General features: G+C 40.3%; 2 protein-coding genes across 9 annotated transcripts in view; one reads left to right on the top strand and one right to left on the bottom strand.

Moving 5' to 3' along the window:
* The window catches only part of SYT16 (synaptotagmin 16), a 305,125-nt gene that overhangs the window by 16,943 nt on the left and 264,547 nt on the right, over positions 1 to 23,635 (top strand). The window lies entirely within an intron of this gene.
* On the bottom strand, positions 2,239 to 2,793 carry LOC100610650 (cytochrome c oxidase subunit 4 isoform 1, mitochondrial-like). Its single transcript, XM_054666040.1, is given in 2 exon segments — positions 2,239 to 2,303; positions 2,306 to 2,793. Coding segments are annotated over 2 exon segments (507 nt in total). The 5' UTR covers positions 2,748 to 2,793.

The raw sequence follows: 23,635 nt of genomic DNA on the forward strand, positions 1-23,635 counted from the left end.
TTAGACAATTTCTATTGATATATTTTCTTTTCTTTTTTTTTTTTGAGACGGAGTCTCGCTCTGTCGCCCAGGCTGGAGTACAATGGTGTGATCTTGGCTCACTGCAAGCTCCGCCTCCCGGGTTCACGCCATTCTCCTGCCTCAGCCTCCCGAGTAGCTGGGACTACAGGCGCCCACCACCACGCCCAGCTAATTTTTTGTATTTTTAGTATAGACGGGGTTTCACCGTGTTAGCCAGGATGGTCTCGATCTCCTGACCTCGTGATCCACCTGCCTTGGCCTCCCAAAGTGCTGGGATTACAGGCATGAGCCACCATGCCCGGCTTTATTGATATATTTTCAAGATCACTGATCTCTTTCCTCTGTCAATTCTATTCTGCCACTGAGCCCAGCTAGTGAGTTAAAAAAAAATTAAGTTATTGTATTTTTCAGTTCTATTATTTTCAGTTTTATTCTTTATATCTTGAGTAATTTTCTGAGCCCAATGGTTTTTCCGTTTGTTTGAAGAGGGTTCATAATTTCTTGGAGCATTTTTATGATAACCGCTTTAAAATCCTTGTCATAAATTCCAACATTTGTGTTGCTTTGATGTTGGTGTCTGTAGATTGTCTTGTCTTTAAGATTTTCCCTGTTCTTGGTATGATGAATAACTTTGATGAATAACTTTGGATTGTATCCTAGACATTTTGAGTATTACATAATGAGATTCTGATTTAGAGGCAATCAACCTGCTTGGACTCAAAACTCATGTCTTATTCACTTTTGTGGGCTGTGGCTTGAATGTCGATTTAGTTTTTACAGCTTTTGCCCTGCTATTCTGATCTGCTCTATATAGTGTGTTATCCATAGGTGAACTGAAACCTGTATGATATTTCTCACCATAGTTCAGTTCCCAAAACTTTACTACGTTGACTCCGGTTGATTTCACACATGGACCATTTAGGGGTATGCACAGGACTTCATACACAGATTTACAAGATTTCTTTATCCAGTCTCCTTTTCTCCATAATCCTTCCTCACTCTCTAGTTGAGAGGAGGTAGGGTGTTGCCTCTTGCTGTCCTTCAGTTAGTAAGTGCAGGGTGGTAGAGTGCTTCTCCCTACAGTCCATTTGGGTTCTGTGGTCGCTATGCCATTGAAGAAGGGAAGGGGCACTGCTTCTTTCCCGATCTTGTCTTGGTTTAGGGCAGGAATGGTCAACAGAGCTCCAATCCATTCCAGTGAGGAGGAGAAGGCGTGCTACTTCTGCTGTTAGTGCCAGGCAAGGATGGTCAACAGGGCTCTTCACAGTGCCTGGTGAGGATGCAGAGAGATGCGGTTCTTTTGTGGTGTTTGCCTAAAATACAATGAGTATATTCACAAGGGTTCTGTCTTGCAGCACTGTCCTCTTCCACGTCCTTTGGCTAAGGGGATGGATTCTCAACTGGAGATAATTTTATTCCCCCAGATGACATTTGCCGATGTCTAAGACATTTTTGGTTGTCACAACTGGAGGGTTGTCACTGACATCTAGCCAGGGATGCTGCTAAATATCCTATAATACAGAGAACAAGATCCTACAGCAATTATCCAGCTCCAAATCAAAAGTGCCAAAGGTGAGAAACCCTGAGGGACAGAGAGCAGACTTTTCTTGAAGCTTTTTGTTTTTTGTACTTATTCCATCTTGTCCAGAAATGAGAGTCCCTTCAACATTTTAATGTATTACTTTTTAGTCCTTTATCATCTATCACTGATGAGAATTATAACTTATAATTTATTTTTAGATAAATTGTCTTCCTCCGGTTGATTTTAAGAATTTCTCTTTTTTTAATCTTAAATTTAACCATTATGGGTATAGGTGTGGATTTGATTTTATTTAGACATTTTCTGTCTTAATTCTCACTTTCTAATTCTGGAAAATTCTTAGTCATCTCTTTGAGTATTGTCTCTCTCCCATTCCCTTCTTAGACCTCTTTAAACTGCCATATGCTGAAGCATCTCTTTCTGTGTTTCTTATCTGTTAACTATTCATTGATTCATATTCATATTCTTTATTTCTCCTTTTTCCCTTCTCCACACCTTGTCTCTGGTACTTTCTCCAGATTTTTCTTTCACTTCAGTAGTTCTTTTTTTTTTTTCTTTCAGGTAAACTGGTCATTTATTAGCAGTGGTACTGTTTGGCATAACAGGTTTCCAGTAAATAGGCATGGAGTTATAGTATGGAGGTGACAGAGCAAGGCTCAAAAGCAGGACAGCATCTCTCACTTCTTCCACTCGTTCTTGTCATAGTCCCACTTGGCTGGCGAAGCCCTGCAGGGGTTCACCTCATGTCCAGCATCCTCTTGGTCTGCATGGGCACCCACTCTTTGTCAAAGGTGTGCGGGATGGGGCCGTACACACAGCGCTTCTCCCAGATGATAATGAACGCCGTGAAGCCAAGGAAGAACATGGCAGCGCCCACAACCATCTTCCACTCGTTCACGCCCCTGTTCATCTCAGCAAAGCTCTCCTTGAACTGAATGTGATACAACTCGACTTTCCCATCCGTGGAGCGGTTGCTCCAGGAGGCCTTCTCCTTCTTCTTCAAGGCTTTCTGTCTGGCAGACAGGTGCTTGACATGGGCCACATCGGGTACGGGATAGTCACGTCGATCCACATAAGCTGGGAGCGCATAGTCATCGCTCTTCACAACATTTCCGTGTGCTCGTACAGACACCAAGGTGGAAATTGCTCGCTTGCCAACTAGGCTAACTACCCTGGTAGCCAACATTCTGCCGCAGCTGCCCCACCACCGCCGCCCTCTATGCCCGGTGTCCCGCGACCCCAGTAGTTCTTTTTTGTTTTTTTCTTTTCCGAGACGGAGTTTTGCTCTTGTTGCCCAGGCTGTAGCGCAGAGGCGTGATCTCAGCTCACTGCAACCTCCGCCTCCCGAGTTCAAGTGATTCTCCTGCCTCAGCCTCCCGAGTAGCTGGGATTGCAGGTACCCGCCACCATGCCTGGCTAATTTTTTGTATTTTTAGTATAGATGGGGTTTCACCATGTTGGCCAGGCTGGTCTCGGACACCTGACCTCAGGTGATCCGCCCACCTCGGCCTCTCAAGGTGTTAGGATTACATGCGTGAGCCACCGTGCCCGACCCAGCCCAGTAGTTCTTTTTAAAGGTGGCTCTGTTATATTATTTAACCTAGCAATAGTTTTGTTTTCCACTAATAATATTTTTTATTTATAAAATTTTATTTGGTTATTTAAAATAAATCTATCCCTTTGCCAGAGTATCTTATTCCTTCACTATGGTTTCTAAATTATTTTAAAACTTGACTATTTTGTAGTCCGTTTAATTCATCTATTGTTTTCACTTCTTAAGGTGTCAATTTTCAGGTCTGCTGATTCACCCTCATGGTGATTCGTTTCCTCCTGTGTTCTGTGATATTTAATTGTGCTAGTTCATCTTCAGTGAGTTTTCCATAAGCTTTGAGCTGTAAAATTATTTATTTGAATCTCTGTCTGTAAGGACGGAGATTTTCATGTTGTGTTTACTGTATCCCTAGGAATTTTGGTGGTCCTGGATCACTTTTTATAGTAACAATTCATCTTGGAGTATTAAAAACTGTATGGAGGAAACATTTAGACCCCTCATCCTGTGCAAGTCCTAGATTTCTATTTCTCATGGCTCATGGGTGGCTTTTTTTTTTTTTCTTTTTTCTTTTTTTTGAGACAGAGTCTTGTTCTTGTTGCCCAGACTGGAGTGCGATGGCTCGATCTCAGCTCACTGCAACCTCTGCCTCCCGGGTTCAAGCGATTTTCCTGCCTCAGCCTCCCGAGTAGCTGGGATTACAGGCATGGGCCACCATGCCCATCTAATTTTGTATTTTTAGTAGAGACGGGGTTTCTCCATGTTGGTCAGGCTGGTCTCGAACTTCTGACCTCAGGTGATCTGCCTGTCTCCAAAGTGCTGGGATTACAGGCGTGAGCCACCGTGCTTGGCCAATTTTTGTATTTTTAGTAGAGACAGAGTTTTGCCATGTTGGCCAGGCTGGTCTTGAACTCCTGACCTTGTGATCCCAAAGTGCTAGGATTACACACATTAGCCACTGCGCCCAGCAGTGGCTTTTTTTTTTTTTTAATTTAAATTTTAAACTCAAGGACCAGGGCACTCAGCAGCTTCCTCGCTCTTTCTTTGCGCTAGCGAGCAGGCTGTGTACAGTTTCCTTTTTACTTACAGGACTGTTCTTTAAGGTGCAGGGCTTTATTCCTGCAGGGAGTTGGAGGTGGAGCTTCCTATCCTGTTCTTTTTCCCTGTGGAGTCCCATAGCCTCTAAGTCTGAAACTAAATTTCCAGTGGATTGCTGAAGCTCTGGCTTTGATTTTTTTTTTTTTTTTTAAATTTTGGAATCTGGGAGATACTTGTTCTTTGGAAGTAATTTTGCTTATTGGTTATATTTTATTTAGAATTTCCATGTGTTTTTAGTGGGAAGGATGCATCCATATCAGCTGTGTATACTACACGGTTAAATGTCCTGATTCACATTTATTTTTTTTGAGATGGAGTCTCCCACTGTCGCCCGGGCTGGAGAGCAGTGGTGCGATCTCGGCTCACTGTAACCTCCACCTCCCAGGTTCAAGCAATTCTCCTGCCTCAGCCTCCTGAGTAGCTGGGATTACAGGCACCTGCCACCATGCCTGGCTAATTTTTTATATTTTTAGTAGAGACAGGGTTCCATCATGTTAGCCAGGTTGGTCTTAGACTCTTGGCCTCGTGATCTGCCTGCCTTGGCCTCTCAAAGTGCTGGGATTACAGGCATGAGCCACCGTGCCTGGCTTTTTTTTTTTTTTTTTTTTTTTGAGACAGAGTCTTGCTCTTGTTGCCCAGGCTGGAGTGCAATGGTGTGATCTCGGCTCACTGCAACCTCTGCCTCCCGGGTTTAAGTGATTCTTCTGCCCCAGCCTCCCAAGTAGCTGGGATTACAGGTGTGCGCCACCATGCCTGGCTAATTTTGTATTTTTAGTAGAGATGGGGTTTCACCATGTTGGCCAGGTTGGTCTTGAACTCCTGACCTCAGGTGATCTGCTTTCCTTGGCCTCCCAAAGTGTTGAGATTACAGACATGAGCCACTGCACCCAGCCCTGATTCACATTTGATATACCAGATCACCCATCCATCTATCCAGTTGTACTGGTATATAAATACTGTTTGATGCTCTGAATTGTTCTCTCTTAAAATTATTCATTAAACACACTGCTGTATTCCAATTACCTGTTGTTTGAAAAAGATGTGTGTTGATATATGATGGTATATAGCATAGCATTCCCATAAAACCAGGCATGTGTTTGGGAATATTTGTTTCCAAAGCACTTGTTTTAGTTTCATTAAGGCCTTAAAGAAACTTACCTTTTTATAAATCCTGACCTTTTATACCCACTTTGCATATGAAGATATTAAGAGAAATTGTTGCATTGTTTGCTGTGATAAGACATTTTCAAGGAAGAAGGCAGTGTGTGCTGATTTATAGCTTTAAGAACAGCAAAAAACAGTTAATAGGCTGCTACTTTGAGCAGCACTGACTAGTGGAGTAATGTGTATAAGGACCTGCCTTTTCAATAAATAGTACACTGTAAATGTTGTCTCATGAAAGGTGAATTTTTTTTTTTTTTTTTTTTTGAGACAGAGTCTCACATTGTTGCCCGGGGAAAGAGTGCAGTGGCGCGGTCTCGGCTCACTGCAACCTCCTCCTTCTGGGTTCAAGTGATTCTCCTGCTTCAGCCTCCCAAGTAACTGGGATTACAGGCGCCTGCCACCATGCCCAGCTAATTTTTTGTATTCTTAGTAGAGATGGGGTTTCATTATGTTGGCCAGGCTGGTCTCAAACTCCCGACCTCTTGATCTGCCCATCTTGGCCTCCCAAAGTGCTGGGATTACAGGCGTGAGCCACTGCGCCCGGCCAGGTGACTTTTTTTTTTATGATTGATTTTATCAATCACCTTTTAATGGCCATTTAGGGATTTTTAAAAGATCAAAAAATACTGCCAGAATATTCCTGAATTTATCTTTTTACACTGTTTACTTCTTCTGGGTGCAGAACTGCTGAGTCAAAGGATATACTCATTTAATATTTTGATGTTGCCAAATTTCCCTACAGAAGGATTGTACCAATTTATACTTTGATCAGCAGCACATTGATAACAAAATCGAACAAAACTTTTCTACAAAAATACATTTTAAACTATAGATAATGGAACAAAAATTTTCCTACCTGGCTCACAGAAACTTTTCCTGTCTTTCTCAATTTACATGTCCCAGGTGAGTAAGACCCACTCTCATTGGCCTAGAACGGTGGTTTACAAAATATGGTTACTGGACTAGTAACGTTGCCATCACCGGGAACTTGTTAGAAATTTAATTAATCAGAACTTGTATCAGATCCACTGATTGAGAAACCTGGTGGAGCAATCAGTGTTTTGATTAGCCCCCCAGGTGATTCTGGTACTTGCTAAAGTTTGAAAACCACTGGTCTAGGGGCAGCTTATCTTTGTATAACCCAGAGGTCAGCTCAAGTCTTTACTCCTGTATCCTCCATACAAATCATAGAAATTGAATTCCTGGGGGTTGATTTCTCATGGTACCTTCCACCTCTTTGTGCCTGCACCTGCGTGTGTTTATCGCTCTACTTTACTGCCGGTGGCTGCTCTTGTGTCTGCATTGCAATGGCCCAGATCGGCAAAGGAAAAGGAATCCATTTTCCTTAATTCACACAAACATCAGCAGTCCATTCACTTGAAAGGCATTTGAATATGTAGAAAACCAACTGATGGTTTGGAGGGATAGGAGAAGTTTATATCTTGGTAACATAAACAGTTTAAAATTGAATATTAAATGTGCACCTTCTGAAATCCTGTAGCCATTCTCCTACATTCCTTCCCCAGTCCCTCATTTTCCTTTCTACTCCACCTCCCATTGATTTGCTTTTTTCTCTAGAGTGATTTACTAATTCTATTTGTTTCCTTGTCTTCTGTTGTAATAACCAGGATTTTTATTGCAGACATTACAACCTACTCAACTACCTTAAGAAAAAAGAGTCTCAACTATAGAGTTATACGGCAGCTTACGGAACTGATGAGAGGGCCGGGGAAACAAGCTTGTTAGCCATTCAGTCATAGGTAACCTTTACATCCATTTATTTATGTCTATCTTAATTTCTTTCATTAGGATTTTCTAAACTTCTATGAATTTTTTTGTGTGGCCTTAAATTAATATCCAGTTAGGTTTTTATTTTCTGTCATGATTTCATGCAAATTTTCTGATTGCTCTGCAGATTTTCCAATCTCTCCTACCTCCCTTGCAGACAGTACGCTAACCCCTACTGATAGGAGGAGCAAGGGAAATGATTTGAATATAAGGCCAATTCCCCTTGACTGAGGCAGTTGAGCCTGCATTTGATGAGTTTGACATTGAGCTTGTCTTTCTTCCTGTTTGAAGACAGGACTTTGAGATTGAGGGGGTTTCAAATGATACCTCTGTTCAGTGGTAACTCTGTGCTGGTGAGCAGGGCCAGGCCTTCTCATAGGTGTTGATCCTAACAGATTTCCATGATTCTCCACTGAGTGTGAGAGGCTGATTTTTTATTTTTATTTTTTGAGACAAGGTCTTGCTCTGTTGACCAGGCTGGAGTGCAGTGGTGCGATCTTGGTTCACTGCAACCGCTGTCTCCTGGGCTCAAGTGATCCTCCCACCTCAGCCTCCCTAAGTAGCTGGGACTACAGGTGTGGGCCACCTTGCCCAGCTAATTTTTTGTATATTCAGTAGAGACAGGGTTTTGCTATGTTGGCCAGGCTGGTCTCGAACTCCTGGCTTCAAGTGATCCTCCCACCTCAGCCTCCCGAGTAGCTGTGATTACAGGCGTGAGCTGCCGTGCAGCTGAGGCTGATCTTGGAGCTGGGGAATCGGCATCTGAAAGCTGCTAAGGCCTCACAAAGGCTCTTGGAGGGTTTGCCTCTAGAAGATGGGTACATTAATAATATGAGAATCCACCACTCAGTGGAAAAGTCCTCTAGATACAGGCTTTCCAGTTATTCTGCATTGCCTTTCTCCTGGGTTCTCTTTCTCTGTGCATTCCAGAACAGCCACACATTGGATGCTATGCTTCTGGCGTGCAGAGTCACCCTGCCACCTTGTGGCCATGTTGGAGAACTGTACTTCCTTAGATGTCGGCTTCCTATGTCTTTCTCAGTATCCAGCAAAGCTGAAATGGTCACCCTGGATTGCTTCTGCCTTTAGCTTTTTGAACTAATAGGATTTGAAGAGATACTTCATAGCATACACCAAAAGAAGACTTTCTAATAGCTTTAAACAGAAATATATATGCAAGAAATTTCGTTGCCCCTGTAATGACATCTTGACATATTAGATAATGTGTGTTCAAAGCAAGAATAGGTCAATGTTATGTCCCAAAGCTGTCTCAGGGCTGCTCTGAGAGACCTGTACTTTTCCTGGGGATTGGAGTGAGCATTATGTAGTAGACATTAATTTTAGAGCACAGTTCTCTTTTAGGTCACATTCCTTTATTTTTCTATATTGTATTAACTACCTGACTGGTGGGAAAATTAAATCTCAATCATTACTGATACCCTTTCCCACTCCATAGGATAATATAAGAATCCCAGGCTGGTACAGTGCCATAAATTTGGGATGGGGCCCAGTCCACTCCCCACAGTTGGCTCCGTCATGACCACTGCACATTCTGACATGCTGCTGCTGAAGACATGATTCCCAGCAACTAGGCTGTCAGAGGACCCTCCCAGCTATTCACCCACTGACGACCACCCTGAGAGAGAATGCACCATGTCCATCTACTGTTGGCTTTCTGGAAGAGCTCCCCCAGCTCCCACCTACCCAGGCACAGGTGGGAATGAGGTCTGTGTTTCTGACAGAACACAATCCCTTAAACTCATTCCTTTCCTGTTCTGGAGAATATTCCTGTCCTTTCCCTTTTGGCATAGGCTTTCTTTCACAAAGCCCTGTCTGGATGGGAACTTTTGTAAGTACCTTGAAACTTCAATTTATTACCCTGAAATTCACAAAATTATTAAAAATGGAGTGTGACTCTTGCCAAGTACTCAAAAACTCCAAACATAAAGTTGTCTATGTTATTGGAAGGGAGAAGGGAAAAATACTGATAGTAGCAATAGCAGCAGGAAGAAAGTACAAATTAATATCTCAATGAATCATCATGCCCCATTGTGTTTGATGTAGGCAACAGGCCTAAGGCTTCTGCAGCTAAATCTTCTCTTTACTTGGGCCATCCCTAGCAAGTGAAAGGGTGTTTATTGAGGGTGTTTCCCCGCCGGCCCCCCACCCCCCCGCCATGGTCTAAGCACTGGGCTGGGTTCTTGCAAAATGAAGATGACCTCGCAGCCACAATTACAGAATGGTAATCAAGCACTAAGTGCTAGGAGAGGAATACAGCTGGAGTTCTGTGGGAGTGCTAAAGGAAGTTGCTGTAGTCTAAATGTGCCCTCCAAAATTCATGTGTTGGAAACGTAATCCCCAAGGTAACATTATTGAGATGTGTGGCCAAAGGGAGGTGTTTAGGTGATAGGGCTCTGCTCTCATGAATGGATTAATGCCACTATAAAAACAACTCTTGGGAGTGGATTCATGCTCTGCTGTTCTTCTGCCATGTGAGGACACATCAAGAAGGCCCTCACCAGATGCTGGTACCTTGATCTTGGAGACTTTTCAGCCTCCAGAACTGTGAGAAATAAATTTCCATTCTTCGTAAACTACCCAGTCTGTAGTATTTTGTTATAGCAGCACAAAATGGACTAACACAGAAGTGATGATAATTGCAGGAGGAGTTATATATAAGTCAGGAGATAACCTATATGAGATGATATTTTAGCTGTGCCGTGAGAAAGCATCTGCTTGGTGGGAAAAGAGTGAGGTGCAGTACATTCAGGCAGTGAGAACTGCACCAGTACAAGTGTGGGAATGCTCTGTGGCTGAGAGTGATGCACGTTTTGGAATTATCTGAGGAAATGAGTAAATGTGAGCTGGGTTGGAGCCCAATCACATTTGACCTCATTTGAAAAGCCAACAAAATCGTAATTTATTTTTTAGGCCAGCAAATCACAGTCCATTTTCTGTTGCATTATATTCCCATGCGTTTACTTAGGGAAATGTGCCAGTTCCTCAGGGCTAACTGTATTTCTATGTCTTTTTCTTGTGATGAAGAATGTCATTAATCTGGGAACATTGTGGAGGGGAAAGGGGGAGGGAGGAGGGAAAGAGGAGGGGAGGGGAGCAGAAGAGGAAGAAGGGAAAGGGAGAGGAGAAGGAGAGATGAGTTAGTGATTATTGGATTAGGTCAAGCAAGAGGTATTCAGGGGCTGAACTCAGACAATTCATGGGGAATGTGTGGATATAAGACATTTTGGAGACAGAATCCAGGGCTTGTATGTCATAGATTACATGTAGGGAATAAGGGAGAAAATAAAAGATTATAGAATTTTTCAAGTTGAGACAACTGGTTGGATGAAAATCACATTGAGACAGAAGGTAAGAGAAGAAGCAGATTTGGAGGCCAAGATAATGAATCATTTGGGGGCACATTTAAGAGCCTGTGGGACTTCTGGATAGGGAGGCAAGGTGTGCTATTGGAAATACGAGTCTAGAGCTTGGGAGAGAAGTTGGTGGTTTTAGTTTTGGGAGACATCAGTGAAGAGAGTTTAGGGAAACCCCAAGAATTGTTGAGATCACCCAGGGAGAGTGAGTAGAGTAAGGAGAAACGTTAAGGTCAAAACTGTGGGGATATACATGTTGATGAGTAGGAGGTTAATGAAAGTATCACCAATGAGACCAGGAAAGAATAGCCAGAGTTGGGAGCAAAACCCAGGAAGAGGGTGGCCGTAGCAGGCAAAGAAAGACAATTTTATTTCTCTTTTCTTTTCTTTCTTTCCTATTTCCTTTTTCTTTATTATTCATTTATTTTTATTAGGAAGACAATTTTAATGTCATAAAGCAAAAGTGTAGGGAGTGAACAAAGATCTTTAAAACAGCAGTGACAAGGTGGCTGGTGGCTTCCATGTTAGTGTTAGCTAAGCAGCATAAAGAGAGCCGAGATAGCTGCATCCTGGTAATTAGGTATTAAGGGAGATGAAGAGGTAGAGCTCATAAAATATAGGCTATTCCATCAATAAATCTGTAGGAGAAAATAAGGAGATGAGAAGGCAGCTTAGTATTCCAATAAAATATCTTATTTTAGAAGAGAAGACTTGAGTATATTTATAGGCTCAGAGGGAAAAACCAATGGAAGGGGAGAGATGGAGGTGTGAAAAGGAAGAAATAATCAACGTAACAGTCACCCAAGTGAGGGGAAGGCAATGGGATTAAGTTAAACCTGTGGTTCTTTGTCATTTGGAACCAGTTTTGGGGACTAGTAACCAATTTGGCTTGCTTGAGGACCTACTGAAGTGGGGTAGAAATCCCCTAAGATTTCCCTGGGCCAAAAGATAGCCAGAATAGGAAGTAACCCAAGGCCTCCTAGGGTTATCTGGAAATAGCAGTTTGACCTTTCAGCACCATTGAAATGCTTTTGTAGAGAGCCATATTATTCAAGTTCAAAAAAGAAAAATCACAGAGCATTCATTCTTAGCAGACATTGTATGGGGATACATTTATAGCTATGTTCCAGGGTTTTGTTTCATGTCACAGAAAATGCTTGGCAGCTCTCCAGCTAACTGAATCTGGTTACAGGAAAAAGAAATGATTTTATCCTGTGTCACTGCTTTCATATTCATTAGCATGTAATTAGAAGCAATGGAGGAATTCCTAGATTAGCAGTTTTCATTTAAAAGGTTTTTAAAAAATAATAGCTAAGTCTGTTTAATTTGAAATTCTTTAATTTTAATTATTTTATTTTAGATTCAGGGGGTATATGTGCCTGTTACATGGGTATTACATGTGTAATGGTGGGGGTTGGGCTTCTAGTGTACCCATCAACCAAATATTGGACATTGTACTCAGCAAGTAATTTTCAGTCCTTCCCTCTGTGGAGTCCCCAGACTTCATACAATAGCTTTGTTTTTCTCCATCTTTATGTTCATGTGTGCCATTTGGTTAGCTCCCACTTATAAGTGAGAACATGCAATGTTTGATTTTTTTTGCTTTTTTGTTAGTTCACTTAAGATAATGGCCTCCAGTTCCATCCATGTTGCTGCAAAGGACATGATTTCATTCTTTTTTATGGCTTCATAGTATTCCATGGGGTATCCATGCCATATTTTCTTTACCCATTCAACTGTTGGTGGACATTTAGGTTGGTTCCATGACTATGCTATTGTAAATAGTGCTGCAATAAACATATGAGTGCAGGTGTCTGTCGTAGGCTTTAAAAATTAAATTTTAATTTGTGTGGGTACCTAGTAGGTTTATATATTTGTGGGGTACATGAGAGGTTTCAGTACAGCCATGCAATGTGTAATAATCACATCATGTAAAATGAGGGATCTATACCATCAAACATTAATCCTTTGTGTTATAAACAATCTAACTATACTCTTTTAGTTATTTAAAAATGTACAATTATTATTAACTGTAGTTACCCTGTTGTGCTAGCAAATACTAGGACTTATTAATACTTTCTACTTTTTTGTACCCATTAACCATCCCCACCTTATCCTCCTGCCACTCTTCTAGCCTCTGATAGCCAGCCATCCTTCTACTATCTATGTCCATGAGTTCGATTGCTTTGAATTTTAGGTCCCACAAATAAATGAGAGCATGCAATGTTTGTCTTTCTGTGCCTGGTTTATTTCACATAGCATAATGACCTCCAGTTCCATCCATGTTTTTGCAGATGACAGGATCTCATTCTTTTTTATGGCTGAATAGTACTCTATTGTGTATAAGTACCACATTTTCTGTGGCACATATACACCATGGAATACTATGCAGCCATAAAAAATGATGAGTTCATGTCCTTTGTAGGGACGTGGATGAAGCTGGAAACCATCGTTCTCAGCAAACTATCGCAAGGACAAAAAACCAAACACCGCCTGTTCTCACTCATAGGTGGGAATTGAACAATGAGAACACATGGACACAGGAAGGGGAACATCACACACTGGGGACTGTTATGGGGTGGGGGGAGGGGGGAGGGATAGCATTAGGAGATATACCTAATGCTAAATGACGAGTTAATGGGTGCAGCACACCAACATGGCACATGTATACATATGTAACAAACCTGCACGTTGTGCACATGTACCCTAAAACTTAAAGTATAATAATAATAATTTTAAAAAAATTTAAAAAAGTACCACATTTTCTTTATCCACGCATCTGTGATGGACACTTAGGTTGCTTCCAAATTGTGGATATTATGAACAGTGCTGCTACAAACATGGGAGTGTAGATTTCTCTTTGATATACTGATATCTTTTTTTTTTTTAAGGTATATACCCAGCAGTGGGATTGCTAGATCATATGGTAGCTCCATTTTTAGTTTTTTTTGGAACCTCCCAACTGTTCTTCGTAGTTATTGTACTAATTTACAATCCCAGCCAACAGTGTTCCCTTTGCTCCACATCCTTGCCAGCATTTATTATTCCCTGCCTTTTGAATGAAAGCCATTTTAACTGGAATGAGGTGATATCTCATTGTAGTTTTGATTTGCATTTCTCTGATGATCAATGATGTTGAACACCTTTCCATAGAGTTATTTCTTAACTTTGTTGATTGTTTCCTTTGCTGTACAGAAGCTTTTTAACTTGATGCAATCCCATTTATCCATTTTTGCTTTGGTTGCCAGTGCCTGTGGGGTATTACTGAATAAATTTTTGCCCAGACCAATGTCCTGAAATGTTTCCCTGATGTTTTCTTGTAGTAGTTTCATAGTTTGAGGTTTTAGATTTAAGTCTTTAATCTATTTTGATTAGATTTTTGTAAAAGGCAAGAGATGGGGATCTAGTTTCATTCTTCTGCATATGGATTTCCAGTTTTCCCACCACCATTTATTGAAGAGACTATCTTTTCCTCAGTGTATGCTCTTGGCACCTTTGTCCAAAATGAGTTCACAGTAAGTGTGTGGATTTGTTTCTGGGTTCTCTATTCTGTTCCACTGGTGTATGCATCTGCTCTTATGCCAGTATCATGGTGTTTTGGTTAGTACAGCTCTGTAGTATAATTTGAAGTCAGATAATGTGATTCTTCCAGTTTTGCTCTTTTTGCTTAGGATCATTTTGGCTATTCTGGGTCTTTTGAGGTTCCATATACATTTTAGGATTTTTTTTCTATATATGTGAAGAATGTCATTGGTATTTTGATAGGGATTGCACTGAATTTGTAGATTGCTTTGGGTAGTATGAACATTTTAACAATGCTGATTTTTCCAATCCACGAATATGAAATATCTTTCCATTTTTTGGTGTCTTCTTCAATTTAGTTCATTAGTGTTTTGTAGTTTTCATTATAGAGATCTTTTCCTTCTTTAATTCCTGGATATTTAATTTTATGTGTGGCTATTATAAATGGTATTACTTTTTTGATTTTTCAGATTGTTTACTGTTGTCATGTAGAAATGCTGATTTTTGTATGTTGATTTTGTATCCTGCAACTTTATAGAATTTATCAATTCTAATAGTTTTTTTTTTTGGTGGAATCTTTAGGTTTTCCAAATATAAGATCATATCATCCACAAATAAGGGTAATTTGACTTCTTCCTTTCCAATTTGGATGCCCTTTATTTCTTTCTCTTGTCTGATTGCTCTAGCTAGGACTTCCAGTATTATGTCAAATAACAGTGGTGAAAGTGGGCATTCTCATTGTGTTCCAAATCTTACAGGAAAGGCTTTAAGTTTTTCCTCATTTAGTAGGATACTAGCTATGGGTCTGTTATATATGGCTTTTATTATGTTGAGGTATGTTCCTCTATACCCATTTTTTTAGGGTTTTTATCATGAAGGGATGTTGAATTTTATTAAATGCTTTTTCAGCATCAATTGAAATGATCATGTAGTTTTTGTTTTTCCTTCTCTTGATATGATATACCACACTGACTGATTTGCATATGTTGAACCATCCTTGCATCCCAGGAATAAATCCCACTTGGTTATAATGAATGATCTTTTTAATGTATTGTTGAATTCCGTTTGGTAGTATTTTGTTGAGGACCTTTGCATCAATATTCATCAGAGATATTGGGCTACAGTTTTCTGTTTTTAATATGTCTTTGTCTGGTTTTGGTATCAGGCAATTCTGGCATTATAGAATGAATTTGGAAGGATTCTGTCCTCTATTTTTTAGAATAGTTTGAGAGTTTGAGTAGGATTGGTATTGGTTCTCCTTTAAATGTTTGGTAGAATACAGCAGTGAAGCCATTGAGTTGCAAGCTTTTCTTTACTAGAAGACTTTTTTTTTTTTTTTTTTTTTTTTTTGAGATGGAGTCTCACATTGTCACCCCAGCTGGAGTGCAGTGGCATGATCTCAGCTCACTGCAACCTCTACCTCCTGGGTTCAAGTGATTCTCTGGCCTCAGGCTCCCGAGTAGCTGGGATTACAGGCATCTGCCACCATGCCCAGCTAATTTTTTGTATTTTTAGTGGAGACGGGGCTTCACTATGTTGACCAGGCTGGTCTTGAACTCCTGACCTCGTGATTCGCCTGCCTCAGCCTCCCCCAAAGTGCTGGGATTACAGGCGTGAGCCACTGTGCCCGGCCCGGGAGACTTTTTATTATGGCTTCAATCTTGTTACTTGTCTGTTCAGGTTTTGGATTTCTTCATGGTTCAATCTTGGTAGGTTGTATGTGTCTAGAAATTTATCAATTTCTTCTAGATGTTTCAATTTATTGGCATATAGTTGCTCATAGCAGCCACTAATGATCCTTTGAATTTCTGCAATATCAGTTGTAATGTCTTCTTTTCGTGTCTGATTTTATTTATTTGGATCTTCTCTCTTTTTTCTTAGTCTGGCTAAAGGTTTCTGAATTTTGTTTAGCTTTTCAAAAAACCAACTTTTTGTTTCATTGATATTTTGTATTCTTCATTTCAAATTTATTTCTGTTCTGTTCTTTATTTCTTTTCTTCTACTAATTTTGGGTTTGGCTTGCTCTTGTTCTTTAAAATGCATTATTAGGTTGTTTATTTGAAATTTTTCTTGTTTTTTGATGTAGGCTCTTATAGCTATAAACTTCCCTCTTAGTATTGTTTTTGCTGTGTCTCACAGGTTTTGGTATGGGACTTATGTGTTTCCATTATCATTTGTTTCAAGAAAATTTTCAATTTCCTTCTTAATTTCTCCATAGACCCATTGGTCATTCAGGAGCATATTGTTTAATTTCCATGTATTTGTATCGTTTCCAAATTCCTCTAGTTTTTTTCCATTATGGTAAGAGAAGATGCTTGATATTATCTCAGTTTTTTGAATGTTTTAAGACTTGTTTTTTGACCTAATGTATGGTCTATTCATGTGCTGGGGAAAAGAATGTGTATTCTGCAACTGTTGGATGAAATGTTCTGTAAATATACATTAGGTCCATTTGGTCTATAGTGCAGATTAAATCTGATGTTTCTTTATTGATTTTCTGTCTGGAAGATCTGTCCAATATTGAAAGTGGGGTCTTGAAGTAGAGCACTCCACTTATTATTAGCTATTATTGTACTGGGGCCTGTCTCTTTAGCTCTCATATTTGCTTTATATATCTGGGTTCTCTAGTGTTGGGTGCATATGTATTTAAAGTTGTTATATCCTCCTGCTGAATCGACCCCTTTATCATTATATGGTGACCTTCTTTGTCTCCTCTTACAGTTTTTGTCTTGAAATCTATTTTGTCTGATATAAGTATAGTGATTCCTGCTCTTTTTCAGTTTTCATTGGCATGGAATATCTTTTTCCATCCCTTTATTTTCAGTCCATGTGTGTCTTTATAGATGAATAGTGTTTCTTGTAGGCAACAGATCACTGGGTCTTGCTTTTTCTTCCATTCCGCCAGCCTGCATCTTTTGATTGGAGAGTTTAGTCCATTTGCATTCAGTGTTACCATTGTTAAGAACTTACTCCTGCCATTTTGTCATTTTCTCATTGTTTTATGGTCTTCTCTTCCTTCTTTCATTCCTTCCTGCCTTCCTTTTAGTGAAGGTAATTTTTTTCTGGTGATATGATTTAGTTTCTTGCATTTTATTTTTTGTGTATCTGTTGTATGTTTTTTTCTTGGAGGTTACCATGAGGCTTGCAAATACTATCTTATAACCCATTATTTTAAGCAGAAAACAATGCTATTTGCATAAACAAACAAGCAAAAAGAAAACTGATAAAGATTCTATGCCTTTACTCTGTCTTCCTGTTTTTAAACTTTTTGTTGTTTGTCTTTATATCTTACTGTACTGTCTACATTTTGAAAAGTTGTTGTAGTTATTATTTTTGGTCAGTTCATCATTTAGTCTTTCTACTTAAGACTAGTTTACACACCACAGTTAGAATGTTATGTATGTTTCTCCTTGTACTTACTGTTACCAGTGAGTTTTACACCTTCAGATGATTTCTTATTGTTCATTAACATCCTTTTCTTCCTAATTGAAGTACTTCCTTTAGCATTTCTTGTTGGACAGGTCTGGTGTTATTGAAATCTTTCAGCTTTCGTTTGTCTGGGAAAGTCTTTATTTTTCCTTTATCTTTGAAGGATATTTTTGCTAGATATACTATTCTATGGTAAAAGTCTTTTTTCCCCAGCACTTTAAATATGTCATGCCATTCTCTCCTGACCTGTACGGTTTTCACTGAAAAGCCTGCTGCCTGATGTATTGGAGCCCCATTGTATTTTATGTTAGTTGTTTCCTTTCTCTTGCTGCTTTTAGGCTCTTTTCTTTATCTTTGACCTTTGAGAGTTTGATTATTAAATACCTTGAGGTAGTCCTCTTTGGGTTAAATCTGCTTGGTGTTCTATAACCTTCTTGTACTTGAATATTCATATCTTTCTCTAGGTTTGGGAAGTTCTCTGTTATTACTCCTTTGAATAAACTTTCTACCCTTGTATCTCTCTTTCCATCTCCTCTTTATGGCCAATAACTCTGCCTTTTAAAAACTATTTTCTAGATATTTTAGATGTGCTTCCTTGTTTTCTATTATTTTTTCTTTTATCTCCTCTTACTGTATTTTCAAATAGCCTGTCTTCAAGCTGCCTAATTCTTTCTTCTCTTGATTAATTCTGCTGTTAAGAGACTCTAATGCATTCTTCAGTATGTTAATTGTAGTTTTTCAACTCCAGAATTTCTGCTTGTTTCTTTTTAATTATTTCAATCTCTTTGTTACATTTATCTGTTAGGATTCTGAATTCTTCGTGTTATCTTGAATTTCATCGAGTTTCCTCAAAAGAGCTATTGGATTTTCTGTCTGAAAGGTTACATATTTCTGTCTCTCTCAGATTGACCCCTGAGGGCTTATTTAGTTTGTTTGGTGAGGTCATGTTTTCCTGTATGGTCTTCATGCTTGTGGATGTTTGTCTGTGTCTGGACATTGAAGAATTAGGTATTTATTGTAGTCTTCACTCTCTGGGCAATTTTGTATTCATTCTTCTTGGGAAAGCTTTCCAGGTATTTGAAGGGACTTGGGTGTTGTGATCTAAGTGTTTGGTCACTGAAGCCGTATCTGCATTAGGACACATCCCGTGCCCAGTAATAATGCTGTGGCTCTTGCAGACTTAGGTGCCACCTTGGTGGTCTTGGATAAAATCCGGAAGAATAATCTGGATTACCAGGCAGAGACTCTTGCTCTCTTTCCTTACTTTCTCCCAAACAAAAGGAGTCTCTCTCTCTCTCTCTCTGTGCTGAGCAGTCTGGAAGTGGAGGACACATGACATAAGCACACCTGTGGCCACCACCATTGGGACTGTGATGGTCAGACCTGGAACCAGCACAACACTGGGCCTCATTCAAGGCCCACTGTAGCCGCTACCTGGGTACTGCCTATGTTTGCTCAAGAACCTTGGGCTCTGTGATCAGCAGGTAGTGAAACCAGCTAAACTTGTGTCCTTCTCTTCAGTGTGCTGAGTTTCCCTGGGCCATGGGAAGGTCCAGACATGTTCTCTGGGAGACAGAGCCTGGAGTCAGAAATCTACCTGGTACTTTATTCTACTGTGGCAGAGCTGGCACCTAAACCACAAGGGCCCACTTAGGGCTTGACCCTTTTGTGACAGAGCTGGTATCTAAGCTGTAAGACAAACCCCCTTTACCTTTCCCTCTGCTTTTATCAAGCAGAAGGAGTCTCTCCTTATAGCTACCACAGGTGGAAATGTGCTGGATCAAACCTGAAGCCAGCATGTCTCAGAGTCATCCAAGGCCCACAGCATGTATTACCTGGTTGTTGCTGCAAATTATTCAGGGCCCAAGGGCTTTTTAGTCAATAGGTGATGAATCCTGCCAGGACTGGGTTCTTCCCTTCAAGGCAGCAGGCTCCCTTCTGGCCCAAGCTTGCCTAGAAATGATGACCAGGAACTAGGCCCTAGAATGGGAGGCCTCCGGACTCTGTCTTGTGCCCTATCCTATTGTAACTGAACTTGTATCCAATTTGTAAGACAAAATTGTCTTTACTCTTCTCTCTCCTCTCCTCAGGCAGAAGGAAGGAGTCTTTTTTGGAGCTGTGAGCTGCACTGCCTGGAGTTGGGGGAGGGCTGACTGGCACAAGCACTCTCTTAGTTGCCCCAGCCAGTGTCTCGCTAGGTCACGTGTCCCCCAAAATCCACTGGTTCTGAGCCCAGCACAGCATTAGGATTTGCGTAGGAGTTGCAGTCGTTGTGGCATAGATTGCCTTTCAAATTTATTTAGGACCCCAGAGCACTTTAGCTTGTGGTGGCGAGGCTTGCTGAAATTCAAGTTCTGACTGCTTGGGTGGGTGATTTCCCTCTGATTAGGGCTCATCTAAATGCTCCATCCATGGGCACTGGCTGAGTTCTGTCTGGTGTTGCTTTCTGCTGTGATAGGGCAGCACTGAGTTCCAATGCAAAGTCCCACAATCACTATGCTCTCCCTCCCTCAAGTGCACAGATTCTTTACCTCATGTGGCCACTGCCAGGGGGTGGGAGAGGGGTGGCATTGGCAGTTCAAGACTGTCTTCCCTACCCTCTTTAGTGCCTCTTTCAGTGATATGAAGTTAAAACCAGGTACTGTGATTGGTCACCTGATTTTTCATTCTTACACAGGTGCTTTTTTGTGTGGATAGTTGTTCCATTTGATGTTCCTGAAGGGAGGATGGTTGGTGGAGGCTTCTATTGGCCATCTTGTGCTGCCTCCACTTCCACAGGTATCTTTTTGATATGATGATTTATTTTTCTCTTGGTAGACATTTCCATATTTTTTTCCATAGATATTGAACTAATTTACATTCCCACCAACAGTATGAGTTTTCCCTTTTCTCTGCATCCATTCCAACATCTGTTGTTTTTGACTTTTTAATAATAGTCATTCTGACTGGTGTAAGATGGTATCTCAGTGTGGTTTTAATTTGCATTTTTTTCTTTTTCTTTTTCTTTTTCTTTTTTTGAGACGGAGTTTTGCTTCTGTCACCCAGGCTGGAGTGCAATGGTGTGATCTCGGCTCACTGCACCCTCCGCCTCCTGGGTTCAAGTGATTCTCCTGCCTTAGCTTCCCTAGTAGCTGGGATTACAGGCATCTGCCACCATGCCTGGCTAATTTTTGTATTTTTAGTAGAGATGGGGTTTCACCATGTTGGCCAGGCTGGTCTCAAACTCCTGACCTTAGGTTATCTGCCTACCTTGGCCTCCCAGAGTGCTGGGATTACAGGCATGAGCCACCGTGCCTGGCCTAATTTGCATTTTTCTGATAGTGATGTTGAACATTTTTTTCATGTGGTTTGTTAGCTGTTTGCATTTCTTCTTTTAAGAAGTGTACATATCATTTGCCTATTTTTAATGGTGTTGGTTGTTCTTAAAATAAAAAACATTTTAATCTAACTTTATTATGTCTACCCAGTAAGTAAATTGTAAACATTTCAAATAATGAGATTCTTTTATGTTTATCCCTTCAGTGCCCTCCACATCAGATGCATTCAACAAAAGTCTATTGCTTTGGTTTGGATGAAAGTGCCTCTAATCTTTCTATTTGCCCTATTATGTGTTGGTAATCATTAGTGAATCAGAATGTTCTTCAGATTACTTTTGAGGCCAACATTATATTTTCTTGAGTTTTAAACTTGTGAAAGGGTTAAGGGGATGAATTGGCTGTTGTGAAAACAGCAGTTACTCTGAAAGATTATTATTATTTTTTCTCAAACTTTTATTTTAAATTCAGGGGTACATGTGCAAGATGTGCAGGTTTGTTATATAGATAAATGTGTGCCATGATGGTTTGCTGCACAAATCATCCCATCACCTACGTATTAAGCCCAGCATCCATTAGCTATTCTTCCTGATGCTCTCCCTCCTCCCACCCCACCCTCCAACAGGCCCCAGTGTGTGTTGTTTCTCCCCATGTGTCCGTATGTTCTCATCATTCAACTCCCACTTACAAGTGAGAACATGTGGTGTTTGGTTTCCTGTTCCTGCATTAGTTTGCTGAGGATAGTGGCTTCCAAATCCACCCATGTCCCTGCAAAGGACATGATCTTGCTCCTTTTTATGGCTGCATAGTATTCCATGCTGTATATGTACCACATTTTCTTTATCCAGTCTATCATTGATGGGCATTTAGGTTGACTCCATGTCTTTGCTATTGTGAAAAGTGCTGCAATGAACATACGTATGCATGTATCTTTATAATAGAATGATGTATATTCCTTTGGGTGTATACCTAGTAATGAGATTGCTGGGTCAAATGGTATTTCTGCCTCTAGGTCTTTGAGGAATCACCACACTGTCTTCCACAATGGTTGAACTAACTTACACTCCCACCAATAGTGTAAAAGCATCCCTTTTCCTCCACAATCTTGCCAGCACCTGCTGTTTTTTGACTTTTTAATAACAGCCATTCTGACTGGCACGAGGTGATGTCTCACTGTGGTTTTGATTTGCATTTCTCTAATAATCAGTGATGTTGAGCTTTGTTCCATGTTTGTTGGTTGCATGTATGTCTTCTTTTGAGAAGTGTCTGTTCATGTCTTTTGCCCACTTTTTAATGGGGTTGTTTGCTTTTTTTCTTGCAAATTTGTTTAAGTTCCTTGTAGACTCTGGATATTAGACCTTCATCAGATGGATAGATTGCAAAAATTTTCTTCCATTCTGTAGGTTATCTCTTCCCTCTGAAAATTTATTTTGCTGTGCAGAAGCTCTTTAATTTAATTAGATCCCATTTGTCAATTTTTGCTTTCGTTGCAATTGCTTTTGGCATTTTCATCATGAAATCTTTGCTGATGCCTATATCCTGAATGGTATTGCCTAGATTTTCTTCTAGAGTTTTTATAGTTTTGGGTTTTACATTTAAGTCTTTACTCTATCTCGAGTTAATTTTTGTCTATGGTTTAAGGAAGGGTTCCCATTTCAATATTCTACGTATGGATAGCCAGTTTTCCCAGCACCATTTATTAAATAGGGAATCCTTTCCCCATTGCTTTTTTTTGTCAGATTTGTTGAAGATCAGATGGTTGTAGGTGTGCAGTCTTATTTCTGAGATCTCTATTCTGTTCCATTGGTCTATGTGTCTGTTTTTGTACCAGTACCATGCTGTTTTGGTTACTGTAGCCTTGTAGGATAGTTTGAAGTTGAGTAGCGTGATACTTCCAGCTTTGTTCTTTTTGTTTAGGATTGTCTTGGCTATTCAGGCTCTTTTTGGTTCCATTTGAATTTTAAAATAGTTTTTTTCTAATTCTGTAAAGAACATCAATGGTAGTTTAATAGGAATAGCATTGAATCTATAAACTACTTGGGGCAGTATGGCCATTTTCATGATGTTGATTCTCCTATCCAAGAGCATGGAATGTTTCTCTATTTATTTGTGTCCTCTCTGATTTCTTTGAGCAGTGGTTTGTAGTTCTCCTTGAAGAGGTTCTTCACTTCCCTTGTTAGCTGTATTCCTAGGTATTTTATTCTTTTTGTGGCAATTATGAGTGGCAATTCATTCATGATTTGGCTCTCTGCTTGCCTGTTGTTGGTGTATAGGAATGCTTGTGATTTTTGCATATTGGTTTTGTATCCTGAGACTTTGCTGTGAAAGATTATTTAAAAAGCAACATATCTTTTTCATTTGAAAGAAAGTTAATTAGGATTTTTAAAAGTCAAATTGATACTGTAAACACAGAGGTTTATTGCCTGTTATATTATTGATGATTTAAAGCATGGAGTTTGACTTTTTTTTTGAGATGGAGTCTCACTCTGTTGCCCAGACTGGAGTGCAGGGATGTGATCTTGGCTTACTGCAACCTCCACCTCCCAGGTTCAAGTGATTCTCCTGCCTCAGCCTCCTGAGTAGCTGGCATTACAGGCATCTGCCACAATGCCCAGCTGATTTTTGTATTTTTAGTAGAGACGGGGTTTCACCATGTTGGCCAGGCTGGTCTCGAACTCCTGACCTCAAATGATCCACCCGCTTTGGCCTCCCAAAGTGCTGGGATTACAGGCATAAGCCACTGCACCTGGCCTTGTTGTTCTTTACTTGTCCCAAACAGACAGAGCTTTAAAGTCAGAAGAATTAAAATTGTTTTGGACCCTTGAGTCACTGGGGC

The sequence above is a fragment of the Pan troglodytes genome, chromosome 15 (genome assembly GCF_028858775.2).
Source record: "Pan troglodytes isolate AG18354 chromosome 15, NHGRI_mPanTro3-v2.0_pri, whole genome shotgun sequence".
NCBI classification, from domain to species: Eukaryota; Metazoa; Chordata; class Mammalia; order Primates; family Hominidae; genus Pan; species Pan troglodytes.